The sequence below is a fragment of the Microtus oregoni genome, unplaced genomic scaffold (genome assembly GCF_018167655.1).
Source record: "Microtus oregoni isolate MIOR12 unplaced genomic scaffold, Mior012 000001F_ref0000356, whole genome shotgun sequence".
Taxonomy (NCBI): Eukaryota; Metazoa; Chordata; class Mammalia; order Rodentia; family Cricetidae; genus Microtus; species Microtus oregoni.
This window is the reverse complement of record NW_024543060.1, coordinates 53,751,086-53,767,363: the sequence shown is the minus strand read 5'-3', so window position 1 is coordinate 53,767,363 and position 16,278 is coordinate 53,751,086. Positions and strand designations below refer to the sequence as shown.

Below are 16,278 nucleotides of genomic sequence, written 5' to 3'. Positions count from 1 at the left end.
AAAGAGAGTGAGTGATGTTTCTCTGCTTCTAAATCCTCAGCTCACACATAGGAATTGGCACCAATTTTTATGAGTTTTGGGTTGTAGGAACACTGCAGTTTGTTATATTGTTTCTTGTAGCAGTCTGTACTGTTTTGTACATAGTATTCCTTACCCCACCCAGCAGAAAAAAAATCAACAGCTCTGCCACAAATAGTTAGAGTTTCTGGGAAAATAGAAGGCTAGATTAGATTGTGCCCACTTTGCTGGGGTGATACTATAGTCTGTGTGATAGGCATAGAGAATGGAGAAGGATGAGTTTAGTGATGGTTGGATTAGAAGATAGAAATAAAGCACTGACTAGAGCATGAGACTAGGATACTTTCTGTCCAGTAAAGTATTTCAAAAAAATGATCTATCTGTCTAAAAAGTGCATAAATGTATTCTGCACATTTGACCCTCTCCACTATAAATATATATATATATGCTTTTCCATCTAGATTTTGGTGTTTGTCCTTTTGTGTTGCTGTTTTGTTTGTTTTTGGTTTTTGGCAGGGTTTCTTTGAGTAGTTCTGGCTGTCCTGAAATTCAGGCTAGCCTCTAATTCTCAGACATCCTCCTGCCTCTGTCTCCTGAGTGCTGGCTGGGATGAAAGGCATGTGCCACCACTGCCAGGCTGGTGTTTGTCCTTTTATAATAGGCTGTTTCTAGAAATGTGTTGTCCATCCACCTGGTTTATATTTTTTTCATGAACACGGTAGGTGGAAATTACTTCCCAAGAAAGAAAGGGACTTGAATTTTCCTTAATATCTAAGGTGCCTTAATGCTGCTTTTGAGGATGAAAAGTGGAGTTGGTTTTGGCTCTTTGCAATTCCATTAAACTCCTCCCCCGTGTATTTTCTAAGGTTTGCTCATTATAATTGTTAATTATATTTTTAAAATTCATTTTTAACAGCAGGATGTGAGCCTGACTCTAAGAGCCAGCAGCAGGCCTATGAGCTGCGTGAGGAGGAAGAGGGTCTCTGGGGTTGGACCGAGCGTGTCTGGAGTTGGCGGAGGGGAGCGCTCCGGAGGGGTGGCACACACTGCAGTCACAGTCCCTCCCAAGGCTGGTTGAGGCACCTCACTGGTGACGGGTCTGAAAGCACGTGGCTACGTCATGGAAAGCCAGTCTTTTCAATGCAAACTTCAACTCCTCCTCCCTCCAATGCCTGTAACTCACAGCCAAGGCTGGGCGAGAAATACGGAGGAGAGATTTTCCTCATGCTCACGGTGCCTGGAGACTGGAAGGAAGAGTGTAAGGAAGGAGGAAGGAAATTTGTGGCGCTTTCTACCTACTACGAGACTGACAAGGGGAGGGGGCATCTATATTACATCTTCTCTTCGTGATTAAGAACTGCAGTTTCAGTCCAACCCCACGGAGCTCTGGTGACTGCTTACTTAAAAAAAAAAAAAAAAGAAAGAAAGAAAGAAAAAAAAAATTGGCCGCGGGAGAGAGAAGGCTCAGTCTTTGGCTGACAGATCCATTTAGGAGGTGGTATTGGTGTATGAGTGTGTGTGGTGGTGTTTTGTTTTTATTTCTTTCTTTCTTTTCTTTCTTCCTTTTTTATTTCCATCCCCCCCTCCTTTTTTTCCTTCTCTCCTAGGGGCTACACAATGGCAGACTTCTCTCGCTAAGATGAATCCGGCTTGCCTTCTGCAGATCCGCCCATCCTCAGTTCCATTGAGGAAAAGGCTATGATTTTCTCTTTGGGGATCTTTTGTGCATTACTCTTCTTCCTGATTAGTTCTGGTCTCGGTTGGGATTTCTTTGCTTTTTTCGGTTTGTCTTCATGTGAAAAAGGATTTTTTTCTCTCCAACCCTTTGGTCATGATCCAGTGGTGATCAAGAGGGGATAAATCATTCACCCTGGCCGAGAAAAAACAATCGCTGAGAAGTCTCAAAGAAATATACCACGTGAGGGGAAAAAACTGGGAGAAGATCCGGAATATTAACGTTTTTCCTATGGTAAAACCGGTGCCCCTCTTCAGGAGAACTGATTTCAAGTTATTATTATGCAACCACAAGGGCCTCTTTTTTCTCAGGGTGTCTAAGCTGCTGGGTTGCTTTTCGCCCAAATCAATGTGGTTTCTTTGGAACATTTTCAGCAAAGGAACGCATATGCTGCAGTGTCTTTGTGGCAAGAGTCTTAAGAAAAACAAGAACCCAACTGGTAAGCAAAGCATGCATCATATTCTGTTTTTCCTCGTAATACCCTGTCTGTTGCTCACCGAGCTAGGTCTGCAGTTTTGCTATGCAGGCCAGGGAACATGCAAGGAACCCGGACAGTGTTGCATACAGAGGTGTTGCATGAATAAACAAGTAGCCACCGCCGGATCTACGTCCTCTCGACCCGAAAACCCTGATCAACAGCTCCTAGCTGTGACACGATCCATCACTAGGAGGGAGGAGGAAACTTTTTTAGAATCCCCCCACTAAATGGATTTGGTCTCCCGTGTCTGGTGGAATATTGTAGGGCTTATGGCTTATGGCTGTGCCAGGAGAAAGAGCGGAGAGCTTGCCTTACTTCTGCTCCTCCGGAGACGTAGCTTTAGACTTTCTGATTAGCTTGCACAATATTCGCCACCCCATCACCTTTAGCAAAGTAAAAGCGCCCCCTCCCTCATGACCTGGCTCGTCCGTCAGCCCCCGCCTTCCTCCCCCGTCCAGCTCTGGGTGTTATTAACTCATTCCCTAGTCTGCCTCTAACACATCCAGCCCGCGAACAGTCAACACTGGAGCAGGGCTTGTGCCTGGGGGAACCAGGACCCAGAGGACAAGCCCATATACCTCTAGTATATGCCATTTAAGTCCCTTCCCTTTTAAAATCCCGTGTGGAAACCCTGTGTGTGGTTCCCAGAATGACCAGCGGGTCCCTGACTTATGCCTCCTGGAGATCATGCGCCTAGATTTCAAAGGGCTCCAACCAGGGAAACTTGCAGTATATTACATAAGAAATGCAAATGCAGGTGATTTGGGGAGTCGGTCCCAGGGGTTTACTTCCCTGTGTCTGGTATGAGGCATTTGGGACTAACAGAGTTGTGGGCGAGTTACCCTCAGGCAGCCAGGCTCGGAGGGCTGCCTGGTGGTGGCAGCTGTCTCAAAGGAGACTGGGTGAAGTCTTTTCTCAAATCAGTCCTGCTGTCCACAAGGAGTGTGCGGCATCCCTGGCTGGCCTTGTGTGGGAAGAGACCTGGAGCTCTTTTCTTTTTTCTTTTTTTGGTTTGTAGTCGTGCTGGAGGGCGGGGAAATCATCTGTCCTGCGGCCGCAGCGGGGCGATTAAGGCTGGCACTGCGGCGCACTAGATCATGGCTCTCCGCGGCCGCCCTGACACCTGGAGCTCAGAGCCAGCCACGCTGGCCTGGCATCCAGACCTCCCACGAACGGGCAGCAAGTGGCTGCTCGCTCCCAGCCTCTGAACCTAGCAAATGTAGCATCGCCTGGAAAACGCGAGCGGAGGGGGCTGCGGTCCTGTGGCTGCAGGGAGAACAGTGGAGCGTGGGTGGGCGGGGTTGGAGGCAGTGGGTGTGGAGGTCTAGGACGCTTTGCAGGCACCACTTCTGCAGCAAAAGGCAAGGTGCATGACTGTTGTTAAAGAGTGTCCAAAAGGGCAGATGTTCCTATGCTCAGGCCAAGGGAAGTTGCTTCTAGCTGGGAAGCTTAGAGGACTGTGGAGGTTCTGAGAGGAAGCAGCTGTTGGCTTCCAAGGAAGGTTCCCTGCTGCAGTGGAGTTGTTGCCTCTACCCTACAACCAGGGTCCCTAAGTTCTAGATCCACACTCTGTCTAACCAGCCTCCTTCACTGTTTCCTGTCCTTTTACTCTTCTGTTCCTTAACTAGCCAACGTTTAGTGACTCTGGTATGGTGTTCTCATCTTGAGACTTGTCTAAAGGGACAGCAGACTGGACACTTTACTTAGCAGAGCGTTGCTGATTCAGGCCCAGGGTATACTCCTGATTCTTGGCATTCAGTCTAACATTATAGATGCCTGGTTCAATTACCCCCCTACACCTACAGCACTGGTTCATGCCCTGGACATGAAAATACTGCCTGCAGGACTTCCCAAAGTGGGACAGGTCAAAGGGTATAAACCTTGTGTTTTTCTGTGAAAAGATTTAGCTCTCCTCTGAGAAAGGAACACAGTTTAAAAAAAAATCTTCTTTTTTTGAGACTTGGCTATTTGTCTAGGTACCTTGAAGTCAATCCTTCCAAAATATTGTTTGGTGAGTGGGAAATAATTCAGTAGGAAAAAACAGAAAGTTTGTTTCGAGGTCTTTATGTTTTTATTGTAAATATTTTTTACTGGAAATGCCAATCCCCCCACCACTCAGCTCAATATCTTTTTATTGTACTTCCCCTCCCCACCTACTTTCATCTCTCTAGAGTAGTTTTCTCTCTCCAAAGTGTTTTGGAAGGCACTAAACAAATGACTATTTTCAGAGCAATTTAATTTGCAGCTTATATTTCACTTGAGTGTGAAGTGATGGGTTAACTTATGGTACGTCTGACGACATCATCACATAGTCTAATAGGATAGTTAAGTCTTAGATTGCCAGAGATTTGAGTTCATATTGGAAGTCTGAGAATTTAGGAGATTTAAAAAAAAATAGAAATTGATGTATCAAACTATGCAACTGTTATTTAAAAGGCTTTGATCCTTTCAGCTGTACTCAAACCCATGCCTGCCATTTCCTATGAATATTGTACTTGGTGAGGTCTATTTTCCTGCTATTAACACAAAACCTATAATCATTTGCAGCCTTTTGATCCCAAGATAGCAATACAACTAAGAAATTAATTGGGTAATAAAAATAAAACAAGGACTAAACTCCTCTTAACTGTTAAAAGCAAAAAGAACAGATTGACTACTACCTATTACATTATCTTAAATCTAAAAGGAGGACAATTAACTGGTTTCAAATAAAAAATCTTGACAGAATTCTGCCAAGCACTAGGGAATTGGTGCAAAGCATTCTTTATTATTTCAGAGACATATTTTAAGTTGGTTTTTCTTCTCTATTTTTGCAAGTTATAAAATAATTTACTGATTATTTTTAGTTCTTGAAATCATCAACATGTATGGGGAGTTGGGCTAAAGGTTTTAGAGCAGGTTAGTGTAAAAATAAGCAGCTAATAAAGGGAAGGATTTACTACTTTGTCCTGTAGTTGTGTTACGTGATCTCTAATGAGAGGAGAAGTGCAGCATGTATTTGTGTTACATATTCTTTTAAAAACTAAATCACAATAGTTTACAACGTTTGAATGTAAAGTAAAATCTACTGATTTGGCAAAAGTATCTAGTGCTTCAAAGTACAGTGATTATCAGAGAACACATTTGGGTGCACACACGTGCTCAAATGTCCTACTTTCTGCTATTTCCTAGCTGAGCAATAGCTGTGCATTTAGAAGAAATGTTACCTGCTATAGCTTTTGCTGTATGAGTCATGAAAGGTGACTTTATTTTAGGCAAATAATTAAATAGGAAGAATACTAAGTACAAGGTGCTTATTTTTTTCTGGAGAAGGTTCGGTATTATTATTGTTTTTTAACCAGTGAAATAGTTTAGAATGACCAGTAACAGGCTGGCTTAGAAAATAATCTAGGTCACTGCTCTTGAAGCAAAGAATTATAAGGTAATAATATGAGTGATAAGCATGAGGTTGTGTCATGCTGTCTCTTCAGATCTATAAAACAAGCAAAGGAAGCCAGGGACTCTTTCACACGCTGTACTCAATACACTACATAAAAGACCCCAAAGCCTCTTCACCATGCTAACACTTTGGAAAACTCAGATTTTGAAATACTTTACAATGTGTGAGAATGTTCTTGAGTACACATGTTTGTGGTAGGAGGATATATAGGAAGCAAATTACCTAGACATGGTTCTATATAATGTCCTGGGAACATTGCACAGACTCGTGGCTTTGGTGTTCTGTCAGAGCTTGTTGAAGTGAGAAAACAGGGAGATAGGGAAGGAAGAAAGAATAAGCACCCTCTTTCCATCATTCTCACCCTGAAGTCTTATTTAAGAGTTCTGTAGAGCTGGGTGAGCCACAAACTGGCAAGACCTGCATTTCTACACACCAAGTGTGCAGCAAATGAAGACATCAATTTCAGATAGCATAGATAGAACAAGAAACAGGTGGAAAGTTCTTGTAACCTTCTTAAACTGAGTTCCAGAAAGTTTTAGTTGCTGAGGTGGTAAAGTGAGCCATAATGAGCAGTGGCATTTTATGAACCAAAGGTGACATTTTTAGCAAATTCTAAAGAATTTCTAAGAACTGGATTACAAAAAGAATGGATTTCCTTTTTTTTTCTAGATGTTAACATCCAAGTTAACAAGTATAAAACTTGTTATCAACACCTAATAATGTGCACTCACCTTCAATAGTGAAGATGATGTTGTTCAAATGATGCATCACTCTTTGAATGTATTAAAGCTAAATGTATACTGTGCTTCACTTTCCAAAATATCCATAATTTAACAAGACACGCATTGGAAACTTCTGTGGTTTTATACAAATGGTAACAAGGACAACCACCAATGTTTTTGCTCCTTTGTTAATTTTGGCATCATGCCTCACTCACCCTGACTCATAAGTTTTCTATAAATGCTATGTATATGTATCAAAATGGAAGCATTTTTTTCTCAGATAGTTTCTTATGCTTTACAGGGAACTGTTGTGTTTCTTGAAGAGTGGGGCAAAAACATTCTGCCTCTGCGTAGTTTAAAATAGTCACTATTTTAGTATTTTAACTCTAGGTACAATGGTACCTAGAGTTAAATAACAAATAAAAAATTTGAGTCCAACTTAGCCCTACCCTCAAGTCAATGTGGGTCAGGGATAGATACATTCATTGTTCCTTAACTTTGGTTTATGTGTAGATCCAGATCTGAGTTGAACCTGGGCATTGACTTTTTGGGCATTTTCTGAGTAAGATGCCTCAATTTCTTAAATTTCCTGAGATGCAGTTCCAGAATTGTGCTATTCTATTTTGGAAGAGTCATTAATCCTTATGTTCTCCCTGTGTGTTTCTCCAATTGCTACAAAATAATGCTTTTACTTTGGTCAAAGGTGGTTAGGGAAGTTAAAAAGAGGAACTTCTAGGATTTTTGAACATGGAGTTCAAAAAGAAGAACAAGGAACAGGCTTACAGAGAACCTGTTATATAGAAAGCACTGACAGTGGTTTTGGATATTACTGCACTTCCCATTTCCTGACAAAGATTCTGCTTGTAATATGCAGCACACTTGGAAACACTAAGTAAGATGAATAGTGAAAAGGTGGTAGTTCTAAAAGCTGAACCACGGAATTCTGTCACTGTCAGTATGACAGCTGGTCAAGTTTATTTAGTGTTCACCTCTTTTCTGAATGATGAGAACAAAAGAACTAAAAGCACAAATATAAGCAGGTAAACAAAAATGCCAGCAATGACATCAATGTCTGGCTCTTTGGATACCTGAGTGATTTTACAGAAGTGTCCTGAATCCAAAAAACCTGAGGCAATGCAGGCTATTCCTCATACTTGACCCTTCTCTAAAAACCCAAGTCATGGGATTATTGCATGCGCTCTGTCAAACTTGTCCCTAAAATTCACAAATGAAGTTTGAAGCCCTTCCAGTACCCTATGTGGCAAGGTCTGCTTCATTTTATTTTCTGATCCTTTCTTCTTTCTTTTTCCTCAAAAGTTGAGTGTTTTGTTCTTCTTTTTCTCTTTGGAGCTCCTTTCTCTAAGGCAAACCCTAGGACCCTTCTTTGTGGCATTTATTTATCATCTAGCTATCCACCTATCTACTTGTTCATTATCTAATTATTTATCTACTTATCTATTTATTTGTTGTCATTGTTGAGTTGGCAGCTGTCTCTAAAGCAGCCTTCTCACTTCTAGTATTTCTTTTGCAGCTGAAAAAAAAAATGGTGATTTTCCAACTTTTTTGCTCCATCCACTACCAACTACCAAACTAGCCTGCTTTTATCCAGGAGCCACTTTAGTAAGGTGGAGGACGCTGGGACACAGTGCTCTTGGAATGAATGAGAGGCTTGGAGTATGTATCAGGCAGCGACTACAAAGCTTGGTAGAAGCTATGGCTTTGGGTGGAGGCCCCTGGTCTCCAGAGAACTGTTAACGTTATTTGTTCTGTTCAAAGCCTTAAACTCTGCAGCTGTTCACAACGTGGAAACCCGTTGGAGATCTGACTGCTGCGAGGGGCAGGCTTCCTTCTGGCAGGGTTGCTGGACTGAGACTCGCAGGTTCGAGCCTCAGGGGCTCTGCTAAGCAGCACAATGGGGCTGAAGCTGCCGCTGTAGCCGCCTTCGCGCAGGAAGTTTCTGTTGCCACGGAGATGACCTCTGACCCCTAGAGTGTCTCCGTGGCCCCTTTGCGGGTGCTGTGGTTGCTATGGGAACTTCAGTAGCCAGGATCCTGGGACTAGAGCAACTAGTGAGCAAGGACAAGGCCTGTGGCAGCTGCTCTGCCCAATTCCTTCCTGGCGCTGGAAGCATGGTTGCCCTGTGGACCCGAGGGTAGGGAGCTCCACCTGCTGATGACAGCGCAAGAACTGAACCTCGGTCCCAGCCCACGGGTGGCCACCTCTGCCGGTTCCTCCCCTAGGCTGTTTTAAAGAGAATATGCTGCAGAAGGGAGCTGGGCTGTCTCCTCTTTGTGTGTAAGCCAGAGATTGGGAGCCTGTTTCAGAGTCCAATTCTAGGCTCTGTTTCCTCATTTACTTTCAGGAGACTTGCATACATTCCTGAAGTTTTCTGTGTTCCAGTCGGGGTGCAGTCCGAATGGATTTGATTAAGAATATTTTAAAAGCAGTACCACCTTGCATAGTTTTGATTTCTGAAACCGTTACATTTAGTCTACTCCCGTCTCTCCTGTCCCCTTCCCTGTGTCCATGTTGACTACATCTAAGCTGCGTTTTAAAATTAGTACTTATCAGATGTGGGGCCACCTTCAAGCTCATGAACGGCTTGCTCTTCTTCCTAGTGTGTCGGCTTCTCACTGGGAATACTAGTGACTACAAAGCTGGTTCATAACCGTAGGCACAAACACAGACAATGCCCCTCAGACCTGGAAAAAGAAACGACAAAGAGCTACCCAAATGTTTCCTAGAGCTGTGAGTTTGCTGTTAAGATGGTGTTATCACTTGATCCATTCTGTCAAGATGCCTTTCCCTGGGGGAACGGCTAAGCATTTTGAAAGATGGGATGAATGCACTGCCCCACCTTCCTCTTTGGGTTTAAACATCTCAGTTATTAGTTTAAAAAGGAGAATTCTCAGGTATACTTCCAACTCCGAAATTTATGAAGTTGTTCAGGACCACAGGTTCTTTGTTAAGCATTCATTGTCCATCCCCCCCCCCCCCTTCTCTTTTGCTGTATATTCCAGACTAACATAAACTCACCATTCTCTTGCCTCAACAGAGTACTGGCACTAGAGGCAGGTATCCAGCACACTGTTTTCTAAACTTAGTAAACTTAAAAAGTTCTCCTTTGCCTCTGGTGTTGCTGCAGAAGAAGCAAGATGAAGAGTTCTAGCATGAAGAATTTTAGAGTAGACACAAAGCTGGCTCAATACTAGTTCAGAGCTGTAGGCAGAGAAAGAAAAGCTAAGGATCAACAATGACAATATAGAAGGCTTGTTATAGTGAACAAAAATGAATTATAATGACTGGTTAGGAGTTAGTCACTAGAGAAAGGCTCAAGATGTGATGGAGGAAGGTCATTGGCTAATAAAGGCACTGCCCTGGCCCATTTTATTGGTTAGAGGATAGGTGGGAGGAGTAAACAGAACAAAATGCTGGGAGGAAGAGGAAGTGAGCTCAGAGTTGCGACAGCTCTCCTCTAGGGAGCAGACGCCTGAGAGAGACGCCATGCCCCGCTCCCGGCATGAAGCTCCGACCCAGGATGGACTAGGCTAGAATCTTCCTGGTAAGACCGGTTCTCACAGATTATTAGAGATGGGTTGATTGGGATGTGAGAATTAGCCTGTAAGTGCTAGAGCTAAAGGGCCAAGCAGTGCTTAAAAGAATACAGTGTCTGTGTAATTATTTTGGGGCATAAGCTAGCCGAGCAGGCGGCTGGGGTGCTGGGAACGCAGCCCCGCCGCCCTTATTACTACTTCAAAGATGGACTGGCATGAACAAATCAGCATGGTTTAAGCTTTGAGCACATAAGAGTAGTCTACTAAGAACTGAAGTGAGAGTAGGGCTGTGCATAGGGAGTGGGAAGTGGTGCAGTCAGAAGGTAAAGAAGAACAGATCATGTGTGATTGTGGCAGCCCTATGCCACAGTGTGGAAGACAGCTTTGAGACAGGCAAGACTGAAGGAAGGGCATAAAGAAAGCAAATAATATTCTAAGAGATGCTGTGGGTCCCAAAGGAAGGCTCTGCAGAGGAAGTGGAGTCAGTCTGAATGAAACAGTGAATTTGTAAAGAAAGTCAAAGGAGTCTAGAATTTTCTGTCTGTAGGCTTTAAGCCTTCAGCAGTTTGTCAGTAATACATTGATTTTGCTTTGAAACCTGAAAAGCTGTCCAGACTGTCCTGTTGAGGATTCAAGAAACTTAGTAACAAGTCAGAAACTTTGACAGGTTTCTTTTTATTTTATTATTAATATTTATTTCATTTATTTTATATACTGACCATAGTTTCCCCTGCCTCCTATCCTCCTCTCCTCCCACTTCTAATCTATCTCCTCTATCTACTCCTCCTTCATCTCTATTTAGAAAAGGGTAAGCCTCCCATGGGCATGACAGATCAGGTTGAGGCAGGACCAAGCTCCACTGCCTGCATCAAGGCTGGGTGAGGTATTCCAGAATGAGGAACAGGTTCCCAAAAGCCAACTAATTATCAGGGACAGGTCCTGATCCCACTGCTAGGGGCCTTACAAACAGACCAAGTTACACAACCATGCAGAGGGCCTAGGTTGGTTCCACGCAGGCTGCTTAAGTGCTGGTCCAGAGAACATCCTCCCTTTCTTCAGGAGGACTCCCCGAGCTTGGATGTGGATCTCTGCATCTGCTTCCATCAGCTACTGGATAAAACCTCTCCGATGACAATTGGGGTAGTCTGATTATAGTAGATGGTCTGTTCAGGCACCCTCTCTACTATTGCTGGGAGTTTTACCTGGGGTCATTCTTGTGGATCCCTGGGGGTTTCTCTTAAACCTCAAAATGGGTCCCCATCAAGACTTCTCTTTCATTATTCTCCCCCTCCTTCCTGTCCCCAACCTGTACCCAGCCTGCCCAACTGACTCCCTCAAGTTCCCACCCCCCTACCCCCTCACCTAAGAGATGTCCTCTATTTTCCTTTCCCTGGGATATCCATACCTCCTCTTTGGCACCCTCTTTGTTATCTAGCCTCTCTGGGGCTGTGGATTGTAGGTTGGCTCTCCTATACTTTGCTCATATTACCTACTTATGGGTGAGTAGATACCATGTTTGTTTTTCTGGGTTTCGGTTACTTCACTCAGAATGATTTTTTTTTTAGTTCTATTTATTTGCCTGTAAAGTTCATGAGATCATTGTTTTTGCAGGTGAGCAAGACTCCATTGTGTAAATGAACCACATTTTCCTTAGCTAGTCTTCAGTTGAGGGGCATCTAGGTTGTTTCCAGGTTCTGGCTATTATGAATAATACTGCTTTGAACATAGTTGAGTAATTGTCCTTATGGTATGATTGAGAATCCTTTGGGTATAGTTGGGTCTTGGGGTAGATTGATTTCCAACTTTCTGGAAAACCACCATATTGATTTCTAAAGTGGCTGTACAAGTTTATGCTCCCACCAGCAGGGGAGTAGTGTTTCCCTTACTCCACACCCTTTCCTACATAAGCTGCCATCAGTGTTTTTGATCTTAGCCATACTGACAGGTGTAAGATGGTATCTCAGAGTCATTTTGATTTGCATTTCCCTGATGACTAAGGATGTTGAGCAATTCTTTAAGTGTATTTGAGCCATTTGAGATTCTTCTGTCGAGAATCCTCTGTTTAGATCTGTATACCACTTTTAATTGGATTATTTGGTATTTTGATGTCTAATTTCCTGAGTTCTTTATTTTAGAGATCAGCCCTCTGTCAGATGTGGGGTTGGTGAAGATATTTTCCCATTCTGTAGGCTGTTGTTTTGTCATATTGACAGTGCCCCTTGCCTTAGAGAAATTTTTCAGTCTCAGGAGGTCCCATTTATTAATTCTCAGTCTCAATGTCTGTGCTACCGGTATTATATTCAGGAAGTAGTCACTTGTGCAAATGTATTCAAGGCTACCACTTTCTCGTCTGTCAGGTTCAATGTAACTGGATTTATGTGGAGGTCTTTGATCTACTTGAACTTAAGTTTTGTGTGAGGTGTTAGATATGAATCTCTTTGCATTCTTCTACATGCCAACATCCAGTTATGCCAGCACACTTTGTTGAAGATGATTCTTTTTTTCCATTGTATAACTTTATCTTAGTTGTCAAAAATCAGGTGTTCATAGGTGTGCAGATTTATGTCATAGTCTTCAAGTTGATTCCATTGATCTGCCTGACTTTGACAGGTTTTAAGTCTAAATTTAAATTACTGAGAACCTTTCTGTAGATAATGAGTTAATTTTTATTGATTTTACTCTGAAAATCATAGGGATGGAAAATGCTTTATAATGAAGACAAGCCAGTGTTTTTTTATGGTTGTATACAGTTCTCTGTCAATAGAAAGCACTTTTGTACAGACATTGTTCAATTTGAGGAGCCAAGCAGTACAAGTAAAATCCAGGTTTTCAGATGATTGTTCCAGTCTGTCAGGAAAGGAGAAAGAAGCCCAAACCTTGCTGGATTTATATACGTAGTGTATTGTTGCTTCCCAGATGTAAATAAAGATGCTTGTAATTAAAATGTCTTTTCCCTTCTGTAGCATTTTGTTGTCTGAGCAATTATAGTGGATCAGTGAAGTGAGCCATAGCCTTTTCTGCAAAACTGCCTCTTAGATAAAGTGTAGCTTGGAAGGATTCACCATCTCTGTTCTTCCTACTTTCTGTATGTAGTACAGTATTGAAATGTACTTTTATAATAATAGGATTTAAAACCAAAACAAAAATAATATTCTCTAATTGTGGGATTAAAATAAAAACAGTCTGAACCTTGTCTTCTTTCATTGTGTTCCTCTTGAACATCAAGTGTTATAAGTTTTAAGCAAAGAAAGGCTGTGTTAACTGGGAGATCTTGCTAATTTTGCTAATTAAACATTCAGCAGTTATTATCATTCTGCATTATAGTTTTCTCTCAAGGTTAATTGAAAGCAGAAATGAAATATGCCCAAGTTTTACCTTTTTTGATCACTATGGCTCATTTCTTAGGCCTTTAGATATTTTTAATTAACTTAAAAATATTTTCCTAATAATAATAATAAAAAGAGAAAAAGATATTTTCCTATTTACATGGCAACTGAATGAAGTAAAATTCCTTGCATTCTACATATATGACAATTGATATTAAATAGAAGACTAAAAAGTTAATTAAATAAAAATATAAAAATTATTAATTTTAGGTGATACTATGGAATATTTTGATAGATGAATACACTGTGATAATATAGGAGATGCTTTGAATAAAATAAATGATGAATGTTATAAACTGTTTAAGGGCACAGTAACCAATTTAATGTGGCGTGGAGGCTTATCTTCATTTGCTATAGCAATATCAGACTTGCTGATTTGCTGAGAAGAAATTGTCAGTTGACAGCTGTTTGAGGACGGACTATCATTCATTTATGTTTTAGTGTAGCCATTAATAGGTTTCTCATGCTCCCATGGATGGCCCTCTACCCTTGGGCATTTGGGCAGCACTAACTAGACTTAGTGGGCTATCAGAAAGAGGGGAAAAAGAAATGAAGTTGAGGGGAGCATCTTGAAGGGAATATAGGAGTTAGAAGCAGAAGGTAGAGGCTTAATACCATATTTTATTGTATAAAGAACAAAAAATACAATAAAAATTGTGAAGTCTAAGAATAAAGAGTTTAGGAGCCTCCAAAACGATAAGTGAAAAATTCAAGTAAACACCAAAGTGACCTAACTCTGGAGTAAATACCCTTGAATTCCTACACTGCAGCTGCCTCTTTACAAAGCCTGTTAGGCGTTATTTATGTAAAAGTCATCAATATTTGTCCTTGTGGTTTTGTGAGTCATTTTGACCTGAAGCTAATATGAACTATTACAAATTCAACCTTTATAAGCCTAGAAAATTTTAATGATTACTTTTTGGGATATGATTTAATTTAATCTAAATACACATTATTCATAGCTTGATGAATTTTGACAGTTATGGGTTATAATGATAACCAATAATCAAATTAGGATTTAGACCATTACTGATCACTCAAGGGAACAAATTCTCCTTTCTCTTTCATAAGCGTTCTAATTCCTCCATCTAATTTAATATTCTATCACTAAATCAAAAAACTCTCACATTTCATTTTGTTTCTTTCAGTCAGCATAATGCTTTTGTTAAAGTAAAACATTGCCCTTGATCGAAATGATGTCTTCTTAGCTAAATATAAGTGAGAACACGGATTCTGGTGACCCCGAATAACTTGTTCATCTGTGGAAAAGATTACATTAACTTTGTAGTCACAATTTAGGAAAACAATAAGTTAGCACATTTAGTAAATACTGGATCAGTGGGAGATAGCGGTTTTCAATGTTATAACATTTTTAGCTTTAGGGCTAGTGGAAACTAGTTGACTAGGTAGTGGCATTTCATTTGCATTTTAATAAATAAAGCTTGCCAGAAGATCAGAAAAGTAAAACAGCCATGCTTGTCAGCTTTACAGACCAGGCAGCAATGCCACATGCTTTTAATCCCACTAGCCTCATTAGCTTGCCATTGAAACCAGGTGGTAGTGGTTTACACCCTTAATCCAAGAACTAGAGAAGATTATAAAATGGGAGGAGACAGCTCTCAGTCTCAATCTCATTTTGAGTTTTCCTGGAGGCAGGATCACCATTTTGAGACTGAGGTCAAGGTAAGACAGTGGTTCACTGCTTTCCTTTTTTTGATCTTCAGGTTGAACCGCAATATCTGTCTCTGAGTTTTTATTAAATGTGCTTCAGGATTGTTAAGAATACATTCTAAAAGTTTTACAAGTAATCACAAAGGTGTTAGGCAAGATGCAAAGGTCACTGACTGCTCCTTGGACTGGAGAGGGAGGGAGAGGGGAAGTGGAGGGAGGGAAGGGAAGTGGGAGGAGGGGAGGAGAAAAAGAAAAAAAAGTAAATGACTTTCATATAGGTTTAAAAATAGGAAAAGACAATTTTGGTTCCATTTGAAACATTCTCAGTTGCCACAATGACCAATGACAAAAGTTCTAGAAGTTAATTATTCTGCAAGATCTTCAGCTAAGAGTAACTTCTTCAGAGAGTGGTGTCACTTCATGTTTTTGAGGCCCATCTGTGTCGCTGTTTGTAGACTGGTAGGATTTAATGGTAAAGTTTTGGGTTTTACTGAACATTCTAATTGAATAAATTGAAGCTAACAGGCATTAGTTGTTCAGTGTATGGAATTTTCAAGCTTTTCACAGGTTACAAAGATGATACTGTAAGACAGGGGACTACTGGAACATACACAAAGGACTTTACTGCTCCAGAATAACAGGCAGGCTGGGCTTCACATCCTCAACATCTCATTGTGTCCCATATGTTCCTCAGAAGCAATGTCCAGTGACCCAGTACATCTGTACAAGGTGTATCTCTGTAGTGGCTAGGATAGAAGTTTAGAAAACACTAGACTTTTAAGAGGCTTCTAACAAAGGTGCCTGTTTGAGCATAAGAACATTGTGCCTGTTATACTGGTTAGGAAACAAATATGTTCTCACATCATGGGGAGATACTGTCCATTGATTACAAGATGGTTTGCTTATATATCCTTGTGATGATTGTCTGGTTCAGAAGCTGTTTCAAGGGTTGGAGTCATGGGGTAGATATTTTGTCCTTAAATCTATTTTCACAAAAGAACTCTTTCCTGTGATTCTCATGACCTCCATGGCATTCTCCATAATTTTGAAGCATACATTGAGGCTATATTACCATTAAAGTCATAGATAATATGTTGACCTTGTAAAGTGGGACCTGTAGCTAGTGGCTGAGTTCATGTCCTTCATAGTCACGAAGCTGAAAGGTAGTTGCGCACATTGTGACATAGTTTGGGGCCATATCTCTAGACCTTATCACTTTCTAAATAAGGAGAGAATGAGTCTTCACATTGTGGAATGAACAACTGTGTACTTACT

The 16,278-nt window shown here is 41.2% G+C and overlaps 1 protein-coding gene across 2 annotated transcripts in view; it reads left to right on the top strand.

Moving 5' to 3' along the window:
* The first annotated feature begins 1,174 nt into the window (after positions 1–1,174).
* The window catches only part of Fgf14 (fibroblast growth factor 14), a 475,374-nt gene continuing 460,270 nt past the window's right edge, over positions 1,175–16,278 (top strand). Inside the window, exon 1 of one of the 2 annotated variants that reach the window (XM_041666516.1) lies at positions 1,175–2,192. In XM_041666516.1, the coding sequence (XP_041522450.1) occupies positions 1,985–2,192 (208 nt within the window). In that variant the 5' untranslated portion in view covers positions 1,175–1,984. The remainder of the gene's footprint in view (positions 2,193–16,278) is intronic. The other variant, XM_041666533.1, reaches the window with a different exon arrangement.